Source organism: Haliotis asinina, chromosome 1, assembly GCF_037392515.1.
Source record: "Haliotis asinina isolate JCU_RB_2024 chromosome 1, JCU_Hal_asi_v2, whole genome shotgun sequence".
NCBI classification, from domain to species: domain Eukaryota; kingdom Metazoa; phylum Mollusca; class Gastropoda; order Lepetellida; family Haliotidae; genus Haliotis; species Haliotis asinina.
This window is the reverse complement of record NC_090280.1, coordinates 99,690,167-99,711,430: the sequence shown is the minus strand read 5'-3', so window position 1 is coordinate 99,711,430 and position 21,264 is coordinate 99,690,167. Positions and strand designations below refer to the sequence as shown.

Genomic DNA, 21,264 nt, shown 5'->3' with positions numbered 1-21,264 from the left:
CCATATCCATATGTAAGCGCCTGCCTTTATCGCCTCACATTACATCAAAAACAACACTGATGAGAAGACCCTTCCAGTTGAAGCTTGAGTGTTAAACCTCGGCCTTTTAGCAGTGTGAGAAGACACCACCAGTTGAAGCTTGACGGTCAAGCCTCGGCTTTTTAGCAGTGATGAGAAGACACCACCAGTTGAAGCTTGACGGTCAAGCCTCGGCTTTTTAGCAGTGATGAGAAGACACCACCAGTTGAAGCTTGGTGGTCACGCCTCGACCTTCTTTGGAACGAAGGCTAAAAAGGATTACAATTACTTAATATTACAGTGATAGCCACGTTTCAGATAAGAAGACTGGTCATTTTCTCTTTGCTGCGCAACCCATTTGCTCTACAGTTTGCGTGTGGTTTAATGCAGACACTGTTATACATGTAGTTGACTGCCACGGATATTTTGTTTAAGGTCGTGGGTGTATGGTCAGTGATCGGTAGGCTGTCACAATGCACCATCGAGTTCCGATAGCAATCAGTCAATGATCAAAGCCGAAACTATGGTCACCCATAGTTTAGGCTGCATGAAACAAAAATAAAATCAATTAAATGTTTCTCGGGACATTTTTTCAAACGTGACGAGGGCGGTAGGATAGTTTTTCTTAATTTTTAATAGAAAAAAATAGTGACGATGGAGGAACACATTTTTGGGGGTTTTTTTCTAATAAATAAAGCTGTTGAAGTTTAACACGTGTTAATGAGTAACAGATGAGTCACACTCGTTCTTACATTCATTCTTATAGTGGACAATGACTTTTAAATGGCAATAAAAAATTGTTACGCCCACAAATAAAGGTGACGCGCCGATGACTTCACTTTATATTTTTGGCCTTACTATGTCATTAACGTGCAACACAAAACACTTAAAGTATCAGATTCGTTCACTTTGTAATATGTATGTAGTTTTGTATGTTATTCTTGTTTGGGTACTAAGTAGGTTTGGTTTATCTTTTAACTGTTTATTTGTTTTGTCTCTTGTCAGTCATCAAAAGCGACTGAAACTGTTTCAACTTGTTCTTTATTTGATATATTTACATTTCATATACACTATACATCTAGGAAATGACTTAAATGAGGCAATTAATGAGAGAAAAACTATTGCAGTTGTATTGTAATATAACAACAGAGTAATCTGGAAGAGTCAGGTCGTGTTAACTTGCTTCAAAACTGTAATGAAATGAAGTTTTAATACGCCTATGCTCCTGTGTTCATTAGGAATGTGTTGAACACCTTGTTCAAATGACCCCAGTGTCTAAAGCATGAAGAACACCACCTCCAACTTATCCATCACAACAGGATATAATCAACACTTATCTACCTATCTCACCTCAGTGAAAACATTAACACCAACCACATGTCAGACATTCTGATTTATGTACACAATATATACAGAAGCAGCAATGCAGCTGTGGTCAGTTGTCTCACTGTCAAGCACCTGCCATGGAATCTTAAACAGTCAAAGATCACTTGGACTGGTAAACCATCTCCCATAGTGTGAAAAGCTGCATCACTTGGCATTGCTAACAACCTCCTATAGTGGCAAAGGCTGTCCTAGACCTAGAAAGACCTCCTGGAGTATGAAAGTCTGTGTTTTAAGGCCTCGTTAACCAGTGTCAAAGTGTATCACTTGTCCCACAGTGTACAAGGTGGTCACTTGGCCTCGCTGACCAGTAGGTCTCGGGCAGTCTGGAAGGCAGCAATCATGGAGCTGAGTTGTATCTTCTCACTGGTTCCTGAAGCCAGGCGATACCTGCAATATAGCAACATGTTGTGACCAATCAAATGCTTCATGAGTGGAAGCTGATATTGGCAATATTCATTTTTACTTAAATTTTATCTTTTACTCATAATTCCAACCCAAGTGAAGGTCTTGAGGCCTCTCCATAGCACAGGTGAACTTACAAATATGAAGACACTACGTCAAGGCTTTCAGTACAAGTCAAAAGAACATTCAGACCAACATGTCTGAATTCATAATCTCCAAAACAAAGTCACAACGACCAATCAGGAATGTAAAAAATAAACCGTCCCCAAATGTACTGCTGTTCCCCAACCTGTCAGTTCTGGCCCCTACAGCATTGAAGGTGTACTCACTCTACGTCAGCCAGTTTCTCCAGCAGATGGACTCGCACATGGATTGGCAGGTCAACTGTCGGGAGGCAGAGAGGAACAATGTAGCAACTCAGTCAACTGGATAATTTGTCATTCTTCACAAGGCATGAGGTAATGTTCATTATTCTTACGGCCCAAAATGACTGTATTCATATGTATGGTCTTACAGGAACTTTGGAAATGTTCCTATGGTTTACGGTCTTAGAAACTTTTATTAATTCATATGGCTCTAAGTATCGCTTTGATAATTCATATGGCAAAAGTAACTTTGATAATTCGCATGGCCTATATTAATTTTGATAATTCAGATGGCCCAAATAATCTTAAATAATTCATATGGCCTAAAGTTACATTGGTAGTTAAAAGGGCTTCGAACAACTTGAATTCTTCGCATGGCCAAAAGTCACTATCATATCTGACATGACCAACAATAACTGTGAAAATTCATACAGCTTACAATCGGTTTGATAATTTACACGCTTCAAATTAACTTCATAATCTGTCCCGCAAAAGTTATTTTGATAATCAGTGGCACCAAAACAATTTAGATTTGTTCAGCCAAAGTTCATTAACATATAAGGTAAAAATTATTCTGATTAACTCTAGAGCAAGATACAGCTGATTATCTGTACATCCCACACCAACTTTCATAATCTTTAAGAATCTACGAGGCCTAAGTAAGTATTTCTCTATGTGGCATGTCAACTGATAATCCACACAGCCAAAGCAACTCTGATATTCTGGATGGCAAAAGGATTTTCATCAACTGGAACACTGGAGTGGCCTGTTGGTTTAAGTGTCTGAGTAAGATTTGTGCTGCTTTTACCAATATTCCAGCAAATATTCTCACACTGTACCCATCTGGGGAATAGAACTTGTGTCCTCAGTGTGAGGAGAGCATGGCTACACCCAACCCTGTCAGGCCAAAGACCCTGCTTCTGATCCATGTGTAAGTTCAATGTGCAGACCTAATTTCTGATTCTGTTCCCCAACATGAGATTGCTAATATATTGCAAAATTCATCGTAAACCTTACTCACTCAGTGTTTGAGAATCCAACAGTCATGTCTTGACCTACCTAGATGGACGTACTGGTGGACCTCGGTCAGGATGTCCTGCAGGGCCAGGCCTTTGGCCACCTTCAGGTGACTGATGTCTCACACAGCTAAGGGAGATAACTCGATGTGGTAACATACATCACCATGGTGATTTAATGTTATTGGCAAGTCAGGCTTGTTGACTTGGTGTCACTGCATCCCAGTTGAGCATGATTGAAACTCATGATGTGTTGATCACAGGATTTTCTGGTCCAGATTCAATTAATTACAGACCACCTCCATTTAGTTCAGGTACTGCAGAGTGTGGCATTAACCAACAAACAAAACACCTGACCTGTTCACAGACATATGAAGTGAGATGAAACAGGGTTTTACATTGTACTTGAGAATATTACGCTCATATGACGATGTGCATGTGTGTGTATGTGTGGCTGTTTGTCCTGGACCAGACATAAGCTGGTTTTATAGAGTGTGTGTGTGTGTGCTAGCTCAATGATACCATGCTGTAGTTATGCATGAATTACCCACTCTGACAAATATTATTGACACCAAGCCGACCAGTCCTTGTTGCACCCATTAATGCTAAGCACCAGGTAAGGTCCAACAAATACAATATCTTTTGGTATGACACGTCTGGGGACTGAATCCATGACCTTTCACTCTGCAGACGGATGCTCTACCCACTACACTATAATTGCAGTCCACAGACATATGATTCTGCAAAATCAATGCTTCAGGTACCTCTGCAATGTGCACAATTTGTATCAGGGAGCTGCATCTGAGGAACAACACAGTTCATGCGAATAATCAACTGGTGTCAAGACAATGGAGTCAACATCAACAGGTGTGATGAGAATACCTAAAGATAAACTGGGTGTAATGGTGCAGTTATTGCCCTTACATGGTTACATGGAAATGTTCATGCACTGACGACAAGCGCCAGGCAAGTTAATGATCTTTTTTGTAATACCCCATCTGTATCAGATATATATTTAATCACTAAAGCCAGAAGAGCCGTGAGTCTAGCTGTAATTAGTTCATATAGAGCGTCATGGATAGGTAGTTGTAAATACGACCCAGAATGGATGATCAGTATCAGTTTCTCAGATTACACACAGTTAACACACTCAAAGGATACTGTTGTACGCCGCTGTGAAGTTTTCGTTGAGGACCCAGTTTACGATATTCTCAATATCCCTCCTGAGAGGATGCCCCACGCAAGTGTACACATTGTCTTCATTTACTTCCTCATAGGCCATGGAAGCACTCTGAAACAACACAAGATGGGTCACTTTGGCAGCCAGAACTGTGTGAAGTACGTCTAGTCATGTTACTTGATAAGTCACAAGTTTACATTTATCAACAAGAACTGATATGTCTAGGCTAAATGCAATTCTTTCTTATCTAACACAGATAAAAAATGGGATATTTATCAAATGTCAGATTTTTAAACAATGCAATATCAGAGATGAAACTCCAAACGTCTTCGTCTGTGTTGACTGTTTAACTGAAATACAAACACCTTCTACGAAGACATAACATAAGTTCTGACATTGTTAACATTATGTGGGAAACTGCGAAGTAATCTAACTACAAATGGAACAAATTTCACTTCCAATGACAAAGAACTTCAAATACAAACACTGAACTGGAAACTGAAATGCTCAACATCATACACTATAAGTATGAAGACGTAATTTCTCAATCACTGATAGTGTTGTATGGTTGAACATGTAAGTATATACATATGGAGGAAAGTTATACAGCATGTTATGATGTCGTTTCAATGTACGACAATTCATGTACATTAATCCTGGGTTCTTGGAGCAGTACATCCCAGATCTGGATTTCTCAGAAAAGTACTATGGACAGAAAACTGTGTTGCCAAGACTTGGTCAACAGTAAAACTCTGCATTTTGTTGTGCGAAAACATGCAAATAATTCCAAAATCAATAATCTTGTTTTTACAACCTAAACTAAATGTGTTAAATGATGACACAAGTCAACTTTCATGTCAAAACTTTACATTACTGCTTGACACGTAGTGAACACATTTGTGACAAGCAGGATGACAACTTGCCGGATTGGACAGATGCCTGTTCTGACAGCCTAGACTGTGCATATGGCATTAAAAGAACACCAAGTTATTTATGATCAGATTAAAACATGATTTTCTGTTGATATAGACAGAAAATGAGGCAAATAGAGTAACTGAAGATTAAACAGATTATGAGGCAAATATAGTTTAAAGATTTTAAGCAGCAAATGAGCTGTTTAAGGCCACAAGCTGAAAGTGTACCTTCTGGATTGACTCACCTGTAGGATGTTAAGAGACTTCCTCATGTCTCCAGTTGCCAGGGTAACTACAGCCTTCATCCCATCTTCTGTCACATTGATCCTGTGAGAAGCGAAAAAGGAGATAATTGTTTTAAATAAAGTCAAGTTTTGAAAGAGCTGTAATGGCAATAGGGCAGTCACTTCACTGATGTCCAGAAATATTCTTTACAATAACGATCACCACATATATGGCAGGGGTTAGGCATGACCTTGTGGTCATAGCTAAGATGTAACAAGTGATCAGTTGTCTCCCTTGGAATGAGGCACAGCACCTGCTGTGCTGCGGCTTCGTTACCCGATAGAGACCCTCACAACAGAGGGCTTAACTGTCAGTTGCCTATTTCAGCATCCTAACTCAAAATGACTACAGCCAAATAAAATATTGTACTAGCCTCTGAGATATGAATTCTACTGCCTCACTGCTGCTGAAATGTTTTATACTACCACTATTGAGATGTGCCTTGTACTTTCACCTTACTTTTGAGATATACCTTGTACTTTCACCTTACTATTGAGATATACCTTGTACTTCCACTTTACTTTTGAGATATACCTTGTACTTTCACCTTCCTATTGAGATATACCTTGTACTTTCACCTTAGTACTTCCACTTTACTACTGAAATATACCTTGTACTTTCACCTTCCTACTGAGATATACCTTGTACTTCCACTTTACTATTGAGATATACCTTGTACTTCCACCTTACTACTGAGATGTGCCTTGTACTTTCACCTTACTATTGAGATATACCTTGTACTTTCACCTTACTATTGAGATATACCTTGTACTTCCACTTTACTTTTGAGATATACCTTGTACTTTCACCTTCCTATTGAGATATACCTTGTACTTTCACCTTAGTACTTCCACTTTACTACTGAAATATACCTTGTACTTTCACCTTCCTACTGAGATATACCTTGTACTTCCACTTTACTATTGAGATATACCTTGTACTTCCACTTTACTATTGAGATATACCTTGTACTTTCACCTTACTATTGAGATATACCTTGTACTTCCACTTTACTTTTGAGATATACCTTGAGATTTCACCTTCCTATTGAGATATACCTTGTACTTTCACCTTAGTACTTCCACTTTACTACTGAAATATACCTTGTACCTTCACCTTCCTATTGAGATATACCTTGTACTTCCACTTTACTATTGAGATATACCTTGTACTTTCACCTTACTATTGAGATATACCTTGTACTTCCACTTTACTATAGAGATATACCTTGTACTTTCACCTTACTATTGAAATATACCTTGCACTTCCACTTTACTATTGATATCTACTTGTACTGCCGCCTTACTATTGAGATGTGCCTTGTACTTTCACTTTACTATTGAGATTTACCTTGTACTTTCACCTTACTATTGACATACACCTTGCACTTCCACTTTATTATTGAGACATACCTTGTACTTTCACCTTACTATTGAGATATACCTTGCACTTCCACTTTACTATTGAGATATACCTTGTACTTTCACCTTACTATTGAGATATACCATGCACTTCCACTTTACTATTGAGATATACCTTGTACTTCCACTTTACTATTGACATATACCTTGTACTTTCACCTTACTATTGAGATATACCATGCACTTCCACTTTACTATTGAAATATACCTTGTACTTTCACCTTAGTACTTCCACTTTACTTTTGAGATATACTTTGTACTTTCACCTTACTATTGAGATATACCATGCACTTCCACTTTACTATTGAGATATACCTTGTACTTTCACCTTACTATTGAGATATACCTTGTACTTCCACTTTACTATTGAGATATACCTTGTACTTTCACCTTACTATTGAGATAAAACTTGCACTTCCACTTTACTATTGATATCTACTTGTACTTCCGCCTTACTATTGAGATGTGCCTTGTACTTTCACTTTACTATTGAGATATACCTTGTACTTTCACCTTACTATTGAAATATACCTTGTACGTCCACTTTACTATTGAGATATACCTTGTACTTTCACCTTACTATTGAGATATACCTTGTACTTCCACTTTACTATAGAGATATACCTTGTACTTTCACCTTACTATTGAGATAAAACTTGCACTTCCACTTTAATATTGATATCTACTTGTACTTCCGCCTTACTATTGAGATGTGCCTTGTACTTTCACTTTACTATTGAGATATACCTTGTACTTTCACCTTCCTATTGACATACACCTTGCACTTCAACTTTATTATTGAGACATACCTTGTACTTTCACCTTACTATTGAGATATACCTTGCACTTCCACTTTACTATTGAGATATACCTTGTACTTTCACCTTACTATTGAGATATACCATGCACTTCCACTTTACTATTGAGATATACCTTGTACTTCCACTTTACTATTGACATATACCTTGTACTTTCACCTTACTATTGAGATATACCATGCACTTCCACTTTACTATTGAAATATACCTTGTACTTTCACCTTAGTACTTCCACTTTACTATTGAGATATACCTTGTACTTTCACCTTACTATTGAGATATACCATGCACTTCCACTTTACTATTGAGATATACCTTGTACTTCCACTTTACTATTGACATATACCTTGTACTTTCACCTTACTATTGAGATATACCATGCACTTCCACTTTACTATTGAGATATACCTTGTACTTTCACCTTACTATTGAGATATACCTTGTACTTCCACTTTACTATTGAGATATACCTTGTACTTTCACCTTACTATTGAGATAAAACTTGCACTTCCACTTTACTATTGATATCTACTTGTACTTCCGCCTTACTATTGAGATGTGCCTTGTACTTTCACTTTACTATTGAGATATACCTTGTACTTTCACCTTACTATTAAAATATACCCTGCACTTCCACTTTACTATTGAGATATACATTGTACTTTCACCTTCCTATTGAGATATACCTTGTACGTCCACTTTACTATTGAGATGTACCTTGCACTTTCACCTTACTATTGACATATACCTTGTACTTCCACTTTACTATTGAGATATACCTTGTACTTTCACCTTACTATTGAGATATACCTTGTACTTCCACTTTACTATTGAGATATACCTTGTACTTTCACCTTACTATTGATATCTACTTGTACTTCCACCTTACTATTGAGATATGCCTTGTATCTCCACCTTAGTATTGAGATCTACATTTAGTACCAAATTACTATTGAGATATACCTTGTACTTCCACCTTACCATTGAGATCTACTTGTATTACCAAATTACTATTGAGATACCTTGTTCTACCTCCTTCCAATTGAGATATATCTTTTACTTCCATCTTACCACTGAGATTGGTTTGTACTAAATCTTACTATTGGGATTCGCCTTGTATGGCAACCTTACCACTGAGATCTATTTGTACTGCCACCTTACTAATGGGATATGCTTGTACTTTAACCTTACTATTGAGATGTTTTGTATTGGTACAAGCTCACCCCTCCTGTGCTATGACATGTTCGAGTCGCGGCACCATTTGTTGTGTGGACAAAGGACCAAATCTAAAACGGGTACATCGGGACTGCAGGGCCGGGATGATCTTAGACAGATAGTTGCAGATGATACAGAAGCGTGTGTTCTCTGTGAACTTTTCAATCACTGTAACAAAACACAAGATACTGAATATCACCCCTGTGTGAATACAAGAAAAGAAATCTCATCTGCATTTGTGTTAGTACTACATCAATAAGCTTAGGGCCAAAAACTAGTGCAGTTGGTAACGTGTACAAAAGTTGATTTTCTGATATTCAGGTTACACAGGTGCAAGTTTTGGTTTTGAATAAATACAGAATCTCAACTCAGTGTCTACTGATATCAAATACATGTAGTTCAATACAAATATCCAAGGCTTGATGAAATTATTTTTACTTTTATTTAGTGTTGATATATCTGACATCAAAAGACGCAATGATGAGTTCTATTTTTGATGTCAATTGTCATAGCATTGTGGGCTATGTAAATGATGATATGAGGGCATTCCACTAAATCGACAGTCAAAATGATACCTCCTGGGAGACATTGTTTGATCTCACACATAAGCAATGTACCTCCCGTGGAATGGTTGATAATTAGAAAAAACCTCCTCCTTGACACTACTGAGATTCCATGGTAACCTACCTCTCCTGAGAGCATTCTGGGCATCTCGAGTCATAGCATCAGCTTCATCCAGAATGACTATCTTAAAGCCAGATCTGAAATAATTAACAAATCATATCATTGGGAGTAAAACCACTTTTCACGGCAGTTGAATCTGAAGAAGCCCAACATCTGTCATCAACTGCCTTACAAATAAGCAAAAGTGTGAGATGTATATATATGGTTTATTCTGGCTGTGGGGTGTATCATACCACAAAGTAGGGTTAAACAAGTACATTTAGTTTCACACACTTCAGTAAGATCACACCACAGCCAGTCAAAAGTGAATCACCATTAGTGAAATTCCCATAGGCTTGCATGTTAATTAAGTATTGCAAGAATATTTTTCATAAATTTAGTTTCAGTCGAATTATTTTCAATACTTATCTACGAGCTGGGAAATCAAATCAGCTGCACACATATAATTTCCATTCAATTTTCTAATGATTATTATGAAAACTGCAACTATTTTAACAACAAAAATCAGACTTACCAATCAAGTTTAACATGGTTGTGAAGGGGATAAATTACAATTAAGTCCTACTTATGGTGCTTAATGAGGTGTCACTCGATAACTTATCAGTAGAAAGATAAAAGAAAGTTATGTACATAACATACATAAAGAAGATTTCCAAGATGTTTGCTAAATATCAGATTAAAAAAAAAATGACTTCAGATTATGTAAATTATTCTTCCAACAGTTATTCAACATGAAAGTCTATGGAAAATAAACTAATGACTCACTTATGGCCAACTACTGTACCTCATCTACCACGTCACACAGCCTGACTAATCAACATACTTAGATTCCCCTTAGGCTACATATATTTGGATTACTGTCTCAGTTAACTACAGATTCTAGTACCTTGTCAGGTTAAAACCATTTCAGGATTAGAACCCACACTCCCAGAGTTAACAGATAACAGATAACAGATAACTGATAACTTGTAGTCTACATGGCAGACTCTGCGGGGTTTAAAAAATCCCATCGCCCAACGTCCAGGACACGTCAGTTTTCATTTCAGACAATCAAATATTGGTATCTTACTCTTCTGTATACTATACTACTAGATAGTTTCCACTTATGGTTTCAACCTGCAAGTAAACTTGGACTTCATATCATATCTGCTCATAATGTAGCTATTTCATTTCACAATAATAGTAATTTCAAGCTATCGTTCTTTGAAATTTATCACTCTTCAATAAATAGTCCACTAAATATTAACATCACGCATTGTGTGATAAAATCAGGGCAAGCGGAATATTAGTCAGGACAAGTTACTTTCTTGAAGTCACTTGCCCTGTAGCAAGTCACTTTTTAAAAAAATTTGGAACCCCTGCTCTGTGTACTCTTCTGACAAAAGTATTACTGGCACAGCTCCAAAGGATACACATACACAATAGCATTTAGAAAGTAGTCAAATCTGCATTACAAGCGTGGGCTGGTGAACACCAGTCACAACCTGGACCGTGTTTTCCACATTTACACCACTATTAATAAGCCAATCCATAAACCCATGAAACTGAGTGACTGCTTAGGAAAAAAACCCAAGTGCAATCTCAAATGGTTATATCATCTCACAAACTATAATATCAGAGTACAGAATATGACATCAATGATATCTGTCGTCATGCAGTTGATGTCAAGGTGAGACATACTTGAAGATTGTTCTGGTGCTGGCAAAACTGAGAATCTGGTTCCTCACGATGCCAATACCTCTGTCATCTGATGCATTCAGCTGAAACATCAAGGTAACATGCTCTGAGCCATCTTAACAAAAATAACCACTAAATATCAATAAGAATATGATTCAGCACTATTAGCAATATTCCAGTAATACCATGGCAGGGGATACCACAGTGTAGTCCTAGGCCAAATGTTAGAAAAGTCCCTATCTTTTAGGATCTCTCAGCAGCAGTAAACGTGTTATTCAGTAATTAGTATGACACCTCCCACCCGCCAAAATTCTTGTTGAGGTGGAACTAGCTATAGGAGGTATCAGGTTACTAAAAACTAGCTGGGTTCAGTCCACTGTTGAAACAGTGTCCACATGTTCATAAACAAAATGCTTGAGAATGGTCACATTGTCTAATGTGTGGTGACAAGCACTGGTGTTCAGCATGGTCAAGATATGCAGTACGGGTGATAAGGCTGGGTGTATCATATTATCTGATTTTCATGATATCTCTACATTTGGCCTAGGAGGAAGTCAGTGAGTATGGTCTACATGACGTTTGGCAATATTCCAGCAACATCACGACAAGGGGCACTAGAAATACACTTCATACATTGTACCCACGTGAGGAAATGAACCCAGGCCTTCAGTGTGATGAGCAAACACTTTAAGTTTAAAGGTCACATGCAACGTAAAACACAACTTTGCAGATTCTGGTACCTTTCGGTATGCATTTACCGAAACAAATCATAAAAAATGCTAATTCAACCTATAAAGTTGAAAAAAAAAGCGATGAAAAAAAGCCCGCGAAATCGGAGTTCAAACGTTTCACTAAATTCCCCCCAGCGCTGGGGGGAAAACTGGTTTCAGTACCTGTGCTGCGCTGCGCCCGTGACGCATGCGCAGTGAATAGGTTCGCGGAGCTTGAAACAGTATGCATGCCTGCAGTAGCGTCTGAGGTTGTGAGCAGTAGTCTAATCTTGGTGGTGTACACAAACGAGCAAATAATCTACTCGTTACGTAAACAAGTTTGTGGTAAGCAGTGTCTGTCACAGAGAAAGCTCAGTGTCTGGTTTATTCACACCTATGTGTCTGCCTGCCTGTCTGCTAAAGACAACATGCAATACACAGCTTCAATCATTGACCACGTGCAATTTGAACTTAACACCTATCAGACTATACGACATAAAGAAAACAAGTTGATTTATGACTCTTGCACCCGAGTCCCGTGTCTGCCACATTATGTAATTAGGCACGTATGATACACATGACATGTTTTTATGTCTGTGGGTTGCCAAACATACTACATTCATTTTTTTCGGATGACTGGATCTGACGGAAACTGGTGCAAACTCTTGTCAGTTTCAAGTCCTGCTTTGTACTTGGACGAATGCCAGATTACAGTCACGCAGTAGTTTACCATCTTTACTGACATGATTTTTGATTGGATCGAGCGCAAATTCAGAGAACATGTATTTTCAAAACCCAACATCTCTATATACATTCTTCATGGATAACGACTTCTTTTAGTGTATATGATTTTGTTTGACAACAGTATATGAATCCATACTGAAACGATATATCAAGTACACATAAAGAAGTTGTTTCCATACAGAATCTTACTTTCCTGTGACTGGCTATACTTCTAAAATGCCCATCAAACAGATCATCTTTCTGTACACACAATGAACCCTCAGCATATCAGCAAATGAAACAGCCAATCGGAAGCCGTCGTTACACTTGAGTGCATATCCACCCGCTATGACTGGGTTCGGTCTCCCGAGGGCTTCGTTTCGGGGGAAGTAAGCCCAAGTACAAAATATTGCACTTTTGAATCGCGATTGTACGCTTATAATTTTGTTTATTTGTTTTTTTAAAAGCAGCAATGTATATTATATGTCATGAATAAGTGATAAATGTGTTTTAATTGTGTTTGATTTTTTGGTTGCATGTGACCTTTAACCACCTGGCTAACCCAGCAACCTGGGGCAGACCAGAAATGGGTTTTACTCATGGTAATCATGTGTAATCAAAATCTAATCCATGGCTCTACTTACCACTAGGACACCTCACTTCCCCGAAACATAAGGAAAAGCAGGGGGAAGAGGACGAGGGGAAGAGGAGGAGGATGAGAGGAAAAGGAGGATGGGAAGAGGAGGAAGATACGGAAGAGGAAAGGAAGAGGAGGGGGAGAGGAGGGGAAGGAGGAGAAGAGGAGGGGGAAGGAGGAGGAAGATAAGGAAGAGACGAGGAGGGGGAGAAGAAGAGAGAAATAGGAGAGAGGAGGGGGAACAGGAGAAGGGGAAGAGGAGATGAGGAGGGGGAAGAGGAGGGGAGAGATGAAAAAGGAGAAGGATTCTAACAGCCAGTGAAGGGTTTCAGGCACCACCGTAGAACAATTAACTCTGCACAGCACACTGCGACTCCTTAGACCACTGTGTCACATTCTGTACATGGCCTCAAGCGATGACTACCGACTTACCTCTAGGACCATTGAGTTGAACTCTTTGGGTGAGTAAATCTGTTTGGCCACAGCCAGGATTGTGCTGGTTTTGCCTGTTCCCGGAGGTCCATAGAACAGCAGGTGAGGCAGTCTCTCCTCCGCCACAAACCTCTCAACTACAACAAATTAACACAACGCAAACATAACCTTGGGCAGAGATTTACTGGACACTGATTCCTGCATCCCATACCAATAAATAAATTTGATAACAGATGCAACAAAATTTACTAGCATGAAAAAGTTCAAACACGTCTTGTAAAAATTTTGATGAAGTAACAATAAGTTATCACTGAGACTGCTACTAGCCAGGTTATATTATCATTTGCTATTCAATTACTGTAACAATGTGATGATCATGATACACGATACATAACAGCAACTGAATTACAACAAAACTACAACATGTTATTAATAATAATATTTAGGTGTCTGGGACCCCTTTAATGTCCAGGACCACTGTCTAGGAAGTTAGGCAATGTTGAGAGAAGGGCGATGGGCAATGGACCATGTACAGTCACTTTGGACTGTTTCTAGCCTTTTAGATGTGCCCCACACTATCCCCAGAATAAAATTATGGTAATCTTTTTTAGTTCATCTCATTTTGGTTGTAAACTCTTCCAGTGACCAGGTCTATCATAGTTTTATCGCATTTGCACAGATTGGAAAGAGCACAACATGTACAATATTATAATGAGATGTAATTTTATGATGTACTTATATTTTTCAAAACAATCATTTTTTATCACACTTACTCGTGGTAATTATGTCAGCATGTGATATCAGATCCTCAAGTTTCTTTGGACGATACTTTTCGACCCTGAAAAAGAGTGAGTATTATATATACATGATACACAGAGTACTCCACATGATCAAGCCCCGTGGAGTGAACTACACCAAGGATACTCAGAGTGACATGGTCAACTACCTTGCACCGCCACCATGTATTGAAGTAAGGACATCAGAGGGGACTGCACCAGACCCTGCCAGAGAGTTATCCGATCTCTACAAGAACGTTAGGCAACAGTAAGGGATTTTGACATTTTTTAATTGAATCATAGATTCACATAGACATCAATTATGAACCACCTGTATGTTGCAGTGTCCAAACGACACCACACAAAAGCGCCAAAGTTGGTAACCAATGTGGTATCTAGTGCACCCTAGTCCGTGGAATGCACAATCATGTGCAAAGTCATCTCTCTTTTTTTCTACAATATTTTTTTTAATTGCAGCAACTGTCGCTTCCCATGCTGCAGATAACCTGGCCACAATGGAAGAGTAACGGCCGCAGGGCTTGCCATTGGTCAAGCAAACCGGTGCCGGCAAACTTGATCCAACTCTCAAAGGACAGCACCACCAAGAACTCCTTCGGCGGTACCTCCTTTGTCAACTTCTCAGCTTGTCGTACCATGCCCCTGATTGTCAACCCTTTCCGTTGCTTCAAAGTGTCTTTGGTGTTGTTCACCATCTGCCTTTCCTCTTCAAGAACTACTTTCATACCCGGCTTGGTTAATAACTTTAATCTGTGGAAGTTGCACTAATTTACATTTGTCAGAGTACCTAACACACTAAGAAAAAACTATCGAAAGGGTATGCCTTGTCTGGAAAGCAAGGGCAAGAGATGGCAGTCTGAGCCAGTAGGCCACCATATCTGTAGTCAATAAAATGCAGTCTTGTCCTTACATGTATGAATATGATCATGGAGGGATTCCAGATCCAAACATGATGCTGGAACTCTCCATATTTGCGACACATGAATACACTGGGAAAGCAGAAACACCATACTCCACATTGGCTGTTTACATGTGGAAATTAGGTAAAAAAGTCATATATTTCATTGGAATGTCATGCCTAATCATAGCAGCATTTAAATATTCATCTTTTCAGTAAGTTTTGGAACTAGTATGACACCAACTATCATTACATCCAGCATGAATAAAAATTATTCAGGCAAGAGTAATCCAGTGTGTACTATTAGAGCATTTGCATATTTATTCTCTTAAAAAGGTAACAAGAAGTAACATCTTATGCAAATTCACATTGTACATGCCAGCGAAGAGTATAGTACATTTTAAGGCAGCAAAATAATATTTTGTAATGTTATTGTTCCCTTGTATCTAAACAGTGATCGAAATAACGGCCTGCCCGACTTCCCATGGCTGGTAAATTTTGAGTCAGGCTGCCTGGAAATTCTCTCCACCAGCCTGATTGTCTGGCTGAAAATTTTAAGGTTGACCTACTTTCAGTTCGCTCTCAGGACGATCATTCCATTTTAATTGTCATGTCATATTTTGATTTAAGAAAGATGAATGAAAGCTACAAGTATATTCCACAATTATACATGGACATCTCTTGAGCCAGTGAAGATAGCAATAGGACACTAAAACTGGCTGGCTTAGTAAGCTACCCTATGATTGGATATCTGTAGTCACATGGTTCAATAAGATGCAATCAAAGAGAGGGTTAATTACTCGTTTGTACTTGTTACAAAATGGTGGCATTTTTGTAAGTTATTGCAAAAAAGTAAGTTAAAGAGGTGGGCAGGCAAATTTCAAGATGGACGGGCAACCTTTATGGGCCTCAGGCCCAGCTGTCAGCTTGAGTTGAAAAATTATTTCAATCACTTCAATCACTTGCCTTGAATAGAACTTCCTGATGTTTTGGTTGAAAACATGATCATATTACTAATGTGAATGAAATTTCTAAAGTGTAAATATTTTTTTACTAATCAAAATATTAAAAAGTGAATATTTTTTACTAATGAAACTATTAAGGGGATTACTGCACTTTAACGGGTTCACTTTTTGGAGAATAATTAGCACTGATGGGATCAAATGTGCTTCGCCTGAAAATTAATGTTGTTAATTAGTGACTTAATTAGCAGACGCTCTAAGTCAGGACCATGAGCACCATCTCAGTGAATGATAGCGCTCGTGCAGAGAGGCGGAAGCGCGAGAAATTAGAACAAACCATTCCGCATGAGCAATGTTTACCTCTGAAGACATGACAACTCCTTAAAAAGATTGGAAAGAGTACCAGACCCCAAGTCCTAACCCCAAACCCTAAGGACCATAAAGGGTGTCAAACTCTAATGATCGTAAGGAGTAAATATAACTATAACACAAAACCCTAAGGATCGCAAAAGGTGCCTAACCCTAGCCCCAAACCTTAAAGGTCACATGCAACCAAAAAATCAAACATAATTAAAACACATTTATCATTTATTCATGACATATAATATATATTGCTGCTTTTAAAAAAACAAATAAACAAAATTATAAGCGTACAATCACGATTCAAAAGTGCAATATTTTGTACTTGGGCTTACTTCCCCCGAAACGAAGCCCTCGGGAGACCGAACACAGTCTTAGCACCTGGATGTGCACTCAAGTGTAACGACGGATTCTGATTGGCTATTTCATTTGCTGATCTGCTGAGGGTTCATTGTGTGTACAGACAGATGATCTGTTTGATGGGCATTTTAGAAGTATAGCGAGTCACAAGAAAGTAAGATTCTTTATGGATAACAACTTCTTTTTGTGTACTTGATGCGTAGTTTCAGTATGGATTCATATACTGTTGTCAAACAAAATCATACACACTAAAACAAGTCGTTATCCATGAAGAATGTATATAGAGATGTTGGGTTTTGAAAATACATGTTCTCCGAATTTGCGCTCGATCCAATCAAAAATCACATCAGTAGAGATGGTAAACTACTGCGTGGCTGGAATCTGTCATTCGTCCAAGCACAAGGCAGGACTTGAAACTGACAAGAGTTTGCACCAGTTCCCGTCAGATCCAGTCATCCGAAAAAAGTGAATGTAGTTTGTTTGCAACCCACAGACATAAAAACATGTCATGTGTATCACACGTGCCTAATTACATAATGTGGCAGAGACGGGACTCGGGTGCACGAGTCATAAATCATCTTATTTTCTTTATGTCGTATACTCTGATAGGTGTTAAGTTCAAATTACACGTGGTCAATGATTGAAGCTATGCACTGCATGTTGTCTTTAGCAGACAGGCAGGCAGACACATAGGTGTGAATAAACCAGACACTGAGCTTTCTCTGTGACAGAGACTGCTTACCACAATCAACAAGTTGTTTTTACGTAACGAGTAGATCATTTACTTGTTTGTGTACACAACCAAGATAAGACTACTGCTCACGACCTCAGACGCTGGGCATGCAAGCTCCGCGAACCTATTCACTGCACATGCGTTATGGACGCAGCGCAGCACAGCTGTTGAAACCAGTTTTCCCCCCAGCGCTGGGGGGAATTTAGTGAAACGTTTGAACTCCGATTTCGCGGGCATTTTTTTCATCGCGTTTTTTTTCAACTTTATAGGTTGAATTGGTATTTTTTATGATTTGTTTCGGTAAGTGCATATCGAAAGGTACCAGAATCTGCAAAGTGTTTTACGTTGCATGTGACCTTTAAGGATCATAGCAGGTGCCTTAACCTTAACCCAAGGATCATAAAGGATGCCTAACCCTAATGATCATAAAGGATGCCAAATCCTAACCCAAAGGATCAGAAAGGATGCCAAATCCAAAGCCCAAACCCTAAGGATTGTAAAGGATCTTAATATTTGCCTCTAAAGATGAGGTCAATTGACAGGGGGAATAGTGAGATAATTGTTCCGTGGCGCTAGCTGGTCCTGCACCCGGTAAATTGTTTTCTAGCCCTATTTAGATTTGTTACTTGTCATAGTAAATGTTTCAGCATCATTTGCTTGTACCGCGTGCCACAGTAAGAAAATGGCAATACCGCGCTATCAGAGAGGTGCTTCAATTTCCGGGTCAAACGAGTATGTGGCACCTTGTTTGTGGCAGATATGCAGACTAAACATCAGTCACCTTAAAATATATATAAAATGCCAAATGTCAGCAGCCGTTCATGAGCCCGGGGGCGACAACATTAACTACCGCGATAACAGGAGGTCCTACGATACAGCTCAGTGATGAACGAAAATAGGACTACATACAGAACAGCACCGTTATCGTGAATTGTTACATTAACAGTGAGTGTAACGGTGATTTGCAGCAAACCATTGAAGCTACTATAGAAATCAAAAGAATACATTACCATGGCAAATTCGAACTGTCCTTCGAATCAGTTTTATCCAACATCCCTGTGTTTGACTTGTGCACCTGTCACTGAAATTTCGCGGCAAACAATTCGATATCTCGTTGGTGATCACGTGAACGCGAGAGTTAATCGTCAATATGGCCGCTGTTTTCCTTGGTACGAGGCTGTCAAATTGCGGCATAAATATTCACCAAGAATGGTCTTCTTCACGCAGTGATTACATTTTGGATTGATATTTAAGAAGAAAATATGTTTGAAGAACTACCTGCATCTTAGTCGTGGTGAAAATGTCGTGTGATTTTGATATGCAAGATCCCGTGGAGCAGGCGATCAACGCATGCAAGATGGTTCAGTTTATGATTGACTTTACTGCGAAACAGCTCGTGGGATTAAGGACACAATGTGCAACGACCGAGCAAATTACCCAGAAGGAAATAAGAGATACGGAGGTGATAGATTCAATATATTCCATAAGTATTTAATAGCAGCTTGTGTCGCTTTGAATAATCCGCGTGTCAGTGACTTCCCTATACACGGCTACAGTGTATCTTTGACATTTGTTCCCGATCAAATAGTCGTCAGCACCAGCAAGGTGCTGTGTGCAGAACCAGCAATCTTACTGCCAGTTATATCTATTACTACGATTAATGAGCGTTGATAACACGTCCCTTTCTTTGATGTTTATAGTAATTGGTTCATAATAGGAGACACTGTACCTAAACGTATCAAGTAAGGCAGGTGACATTCCTTCACAATGCAATATTACTGATTGTCAGATTAATATTAATGTAAGAGATATGCTGACATTATCATGTTATTTTAAACCCTGAACAGATTTTAAAACATTGGTGTTTATTGTTGCCAAGGAATGTTATCCCTTTTTCCAACCACACCTTAATTGATACAGTGGGTAAGGGCAAAATATGTATGACATTATTTCCTAATGGTTATGAAACTGATGTTCTTGTTCTAGATAACTGTGTTTTGACTGTTTATGGTTGATATAGTGCATTAATTCAGCAAGGGTAAGATTTGTTTTACATCTTCATCAGTCCGTGATAAGGGAACCTTGTTATTACAACAGACACTGGTGTGAAATCCATTTCTGTGGCTGTATGCATCTATCCTTATTGTTTGACATATCCTTTTGCAACACTCTAACAGCATGATAGCAGTCTGTAAATACATTAGACTGGACAAGACAATCCAGTGATTGACATTATGAGCATCAATCTATACAGTAAGGTTATATCGACACACATCAAAAAAGTCAGTGAGTCTGACCACCCAGTCCTGTTAGTCACATCCTATAGTAGGCACAATTGGTTCTTTTGGAAAGCATGGGTTGCTGAGGACCTGTTCTCCTAGTTTTGATGATTGATCTTCACATGTGTAATGAATGTGTGATTCTCCATTGATGACACCATGTCACAGATGTGAGGTGTATACATCATAATATGATTAAGCATTGGTTTAGATTTCAACGCTCAGACTTTGCTTCAAAAGGGTAGATGATTGATTAATGAGTGATAACAAATGTGAAATGTGAACACAATTCCAGTTTTCTTATTTAGAAATTCTTGCTTGTAATGTTTTTTGTAAATAAAGTAAATGGAAAGGCAAAAGATACATTGCTGTACTTTGCTGGAAGCAGGCCCTGAAACCTTTTTGCTTGCAAGTTCGTGACTTGTATTCATTAACATATATTGATGTGAGACAGTTAAAAGTTCACTCAGTTTTAAGTTAGCTAATAACATGAACAATTAAGTTAAGAAAACTGGGAAATAACCGATCACACATTTATCCCTTGGTTTCAGACTGAAACTGATCAAATGTTAGAATTAGAATTAGAAGAGCAGCTGCAAGATGACAGCTTTTTCTGGAGCTTTTTCTGGCAAAACTATAAGTTTTCAAATCACATTGATGAAATTTGAGTTTACTTATCATTAATCTTAACCATGCAGATATCAAATGACTGACGCAGCCCTGCTACACTATTACGGGTTGTTTTTTTTCCTTTAAATTGACATACTCACGAAATGACCATTGCATATTATGCAGAATAATGCCCTTCATTTTGATAAACAGTCTTTTCACCTAGTTTCAAGTTTCATGTTAGAAGTAAGCAGATGTTAAACATGTTGAATACTCATTCTTCTGAATATCAGAATATAAAAAAAAATCATGTTAACATAAATAATAAAAAACATAGGTTTGATTATGAAATACAATAAGCATGTTTGAATTGTATTGGAGGCAGT

General features: G+C 38.4%; 2 protein-coding genes across 4 annotated transcripts in view; one reads left to right on the top strand and one right to left on the bottom strand.

Annotated features, from left to right (window-relative positions):
- Positions 1-1,392: 1,392 nt before the first annotated feature.
- LOC137256535 (replication factor C subunit 5-like) lies at positions 1,393-19,558 on the bottom strand. Its single transcript, XM_067794393.1, has 11 exons — positions 19,001-19,558; positions 14,657-14,721; positions 13,884-14,020; positions 11,385-11,464; positions 9,708-9,781; positions 9,029-9,188; positions 5,527-5,608; positions 4,349-4,478; positions 3,231-3,308; positions 2,136-2,190; positions 1,393-1,791 (listed from the first exon to the last, which is right to left on the bottom strand). Exons 1-11 carry the CDS (start codon positions 19,042-19,044, stop codon positions 1,692-1,694), a joined length of 1,005 nt encoding a protein of 334 aa, XP_067650494.1. The 5' UTR covers positions 19,045-19,558; the 3' UTR covers positions 1,393-1,691.
- LOC137256520 (kinase suppressor of Ras 2-like) overlaps positions 19,129-21,264 on the top strand; it is a 37,840-nt gene continuing 35,704 nt past the window's right edge. For 2 of the 3 annotated variants that reach the window (XM_067794381.1, XM_067794364.1), the window contains exon 1: positions 19,206-19,452. In XM_067794381.1, coding sequence (XP_067650482.1) covers positions 19,291-19,452 — 162 coding nt within the window. In that variant the 5' untranslated portion in view covers positions 19,206-19,290. Of the gene's footprint in view, positions 19,453-21,264 lie in introns of all 3 variants that reach the window. The other variant, XM_067794372.1, reaches the window with a different exon arrangement.

What these genes read in the sequence shown, in the direction of transcription:
- LOC137256535 (XM_067794393.1), bottom strand. Translation starts at nt 19,044, where the DNA reads ATGTTGGATAAAACTGATTCGAAGGACAGTTCGAATTTGCCATG. An exon ending in GACAGTTCGAATTTGCCATG is followed by an intron (nt 14,722 to 19,000) that starts GTAATGTATTCT and finishes ACTCTTTTTCAG; the next exon opens with GGTCGAAAAGTATCGTCCAA. An exon ending in GAGAAACTGGCTGACGTAGA is followed by an intron (nt 1,792 to 2,135) that starts GTGAGTACACCT and finishes GCTATATTGCAG; the next exon opens with GTATCGCCTGGCTTCAGGAA.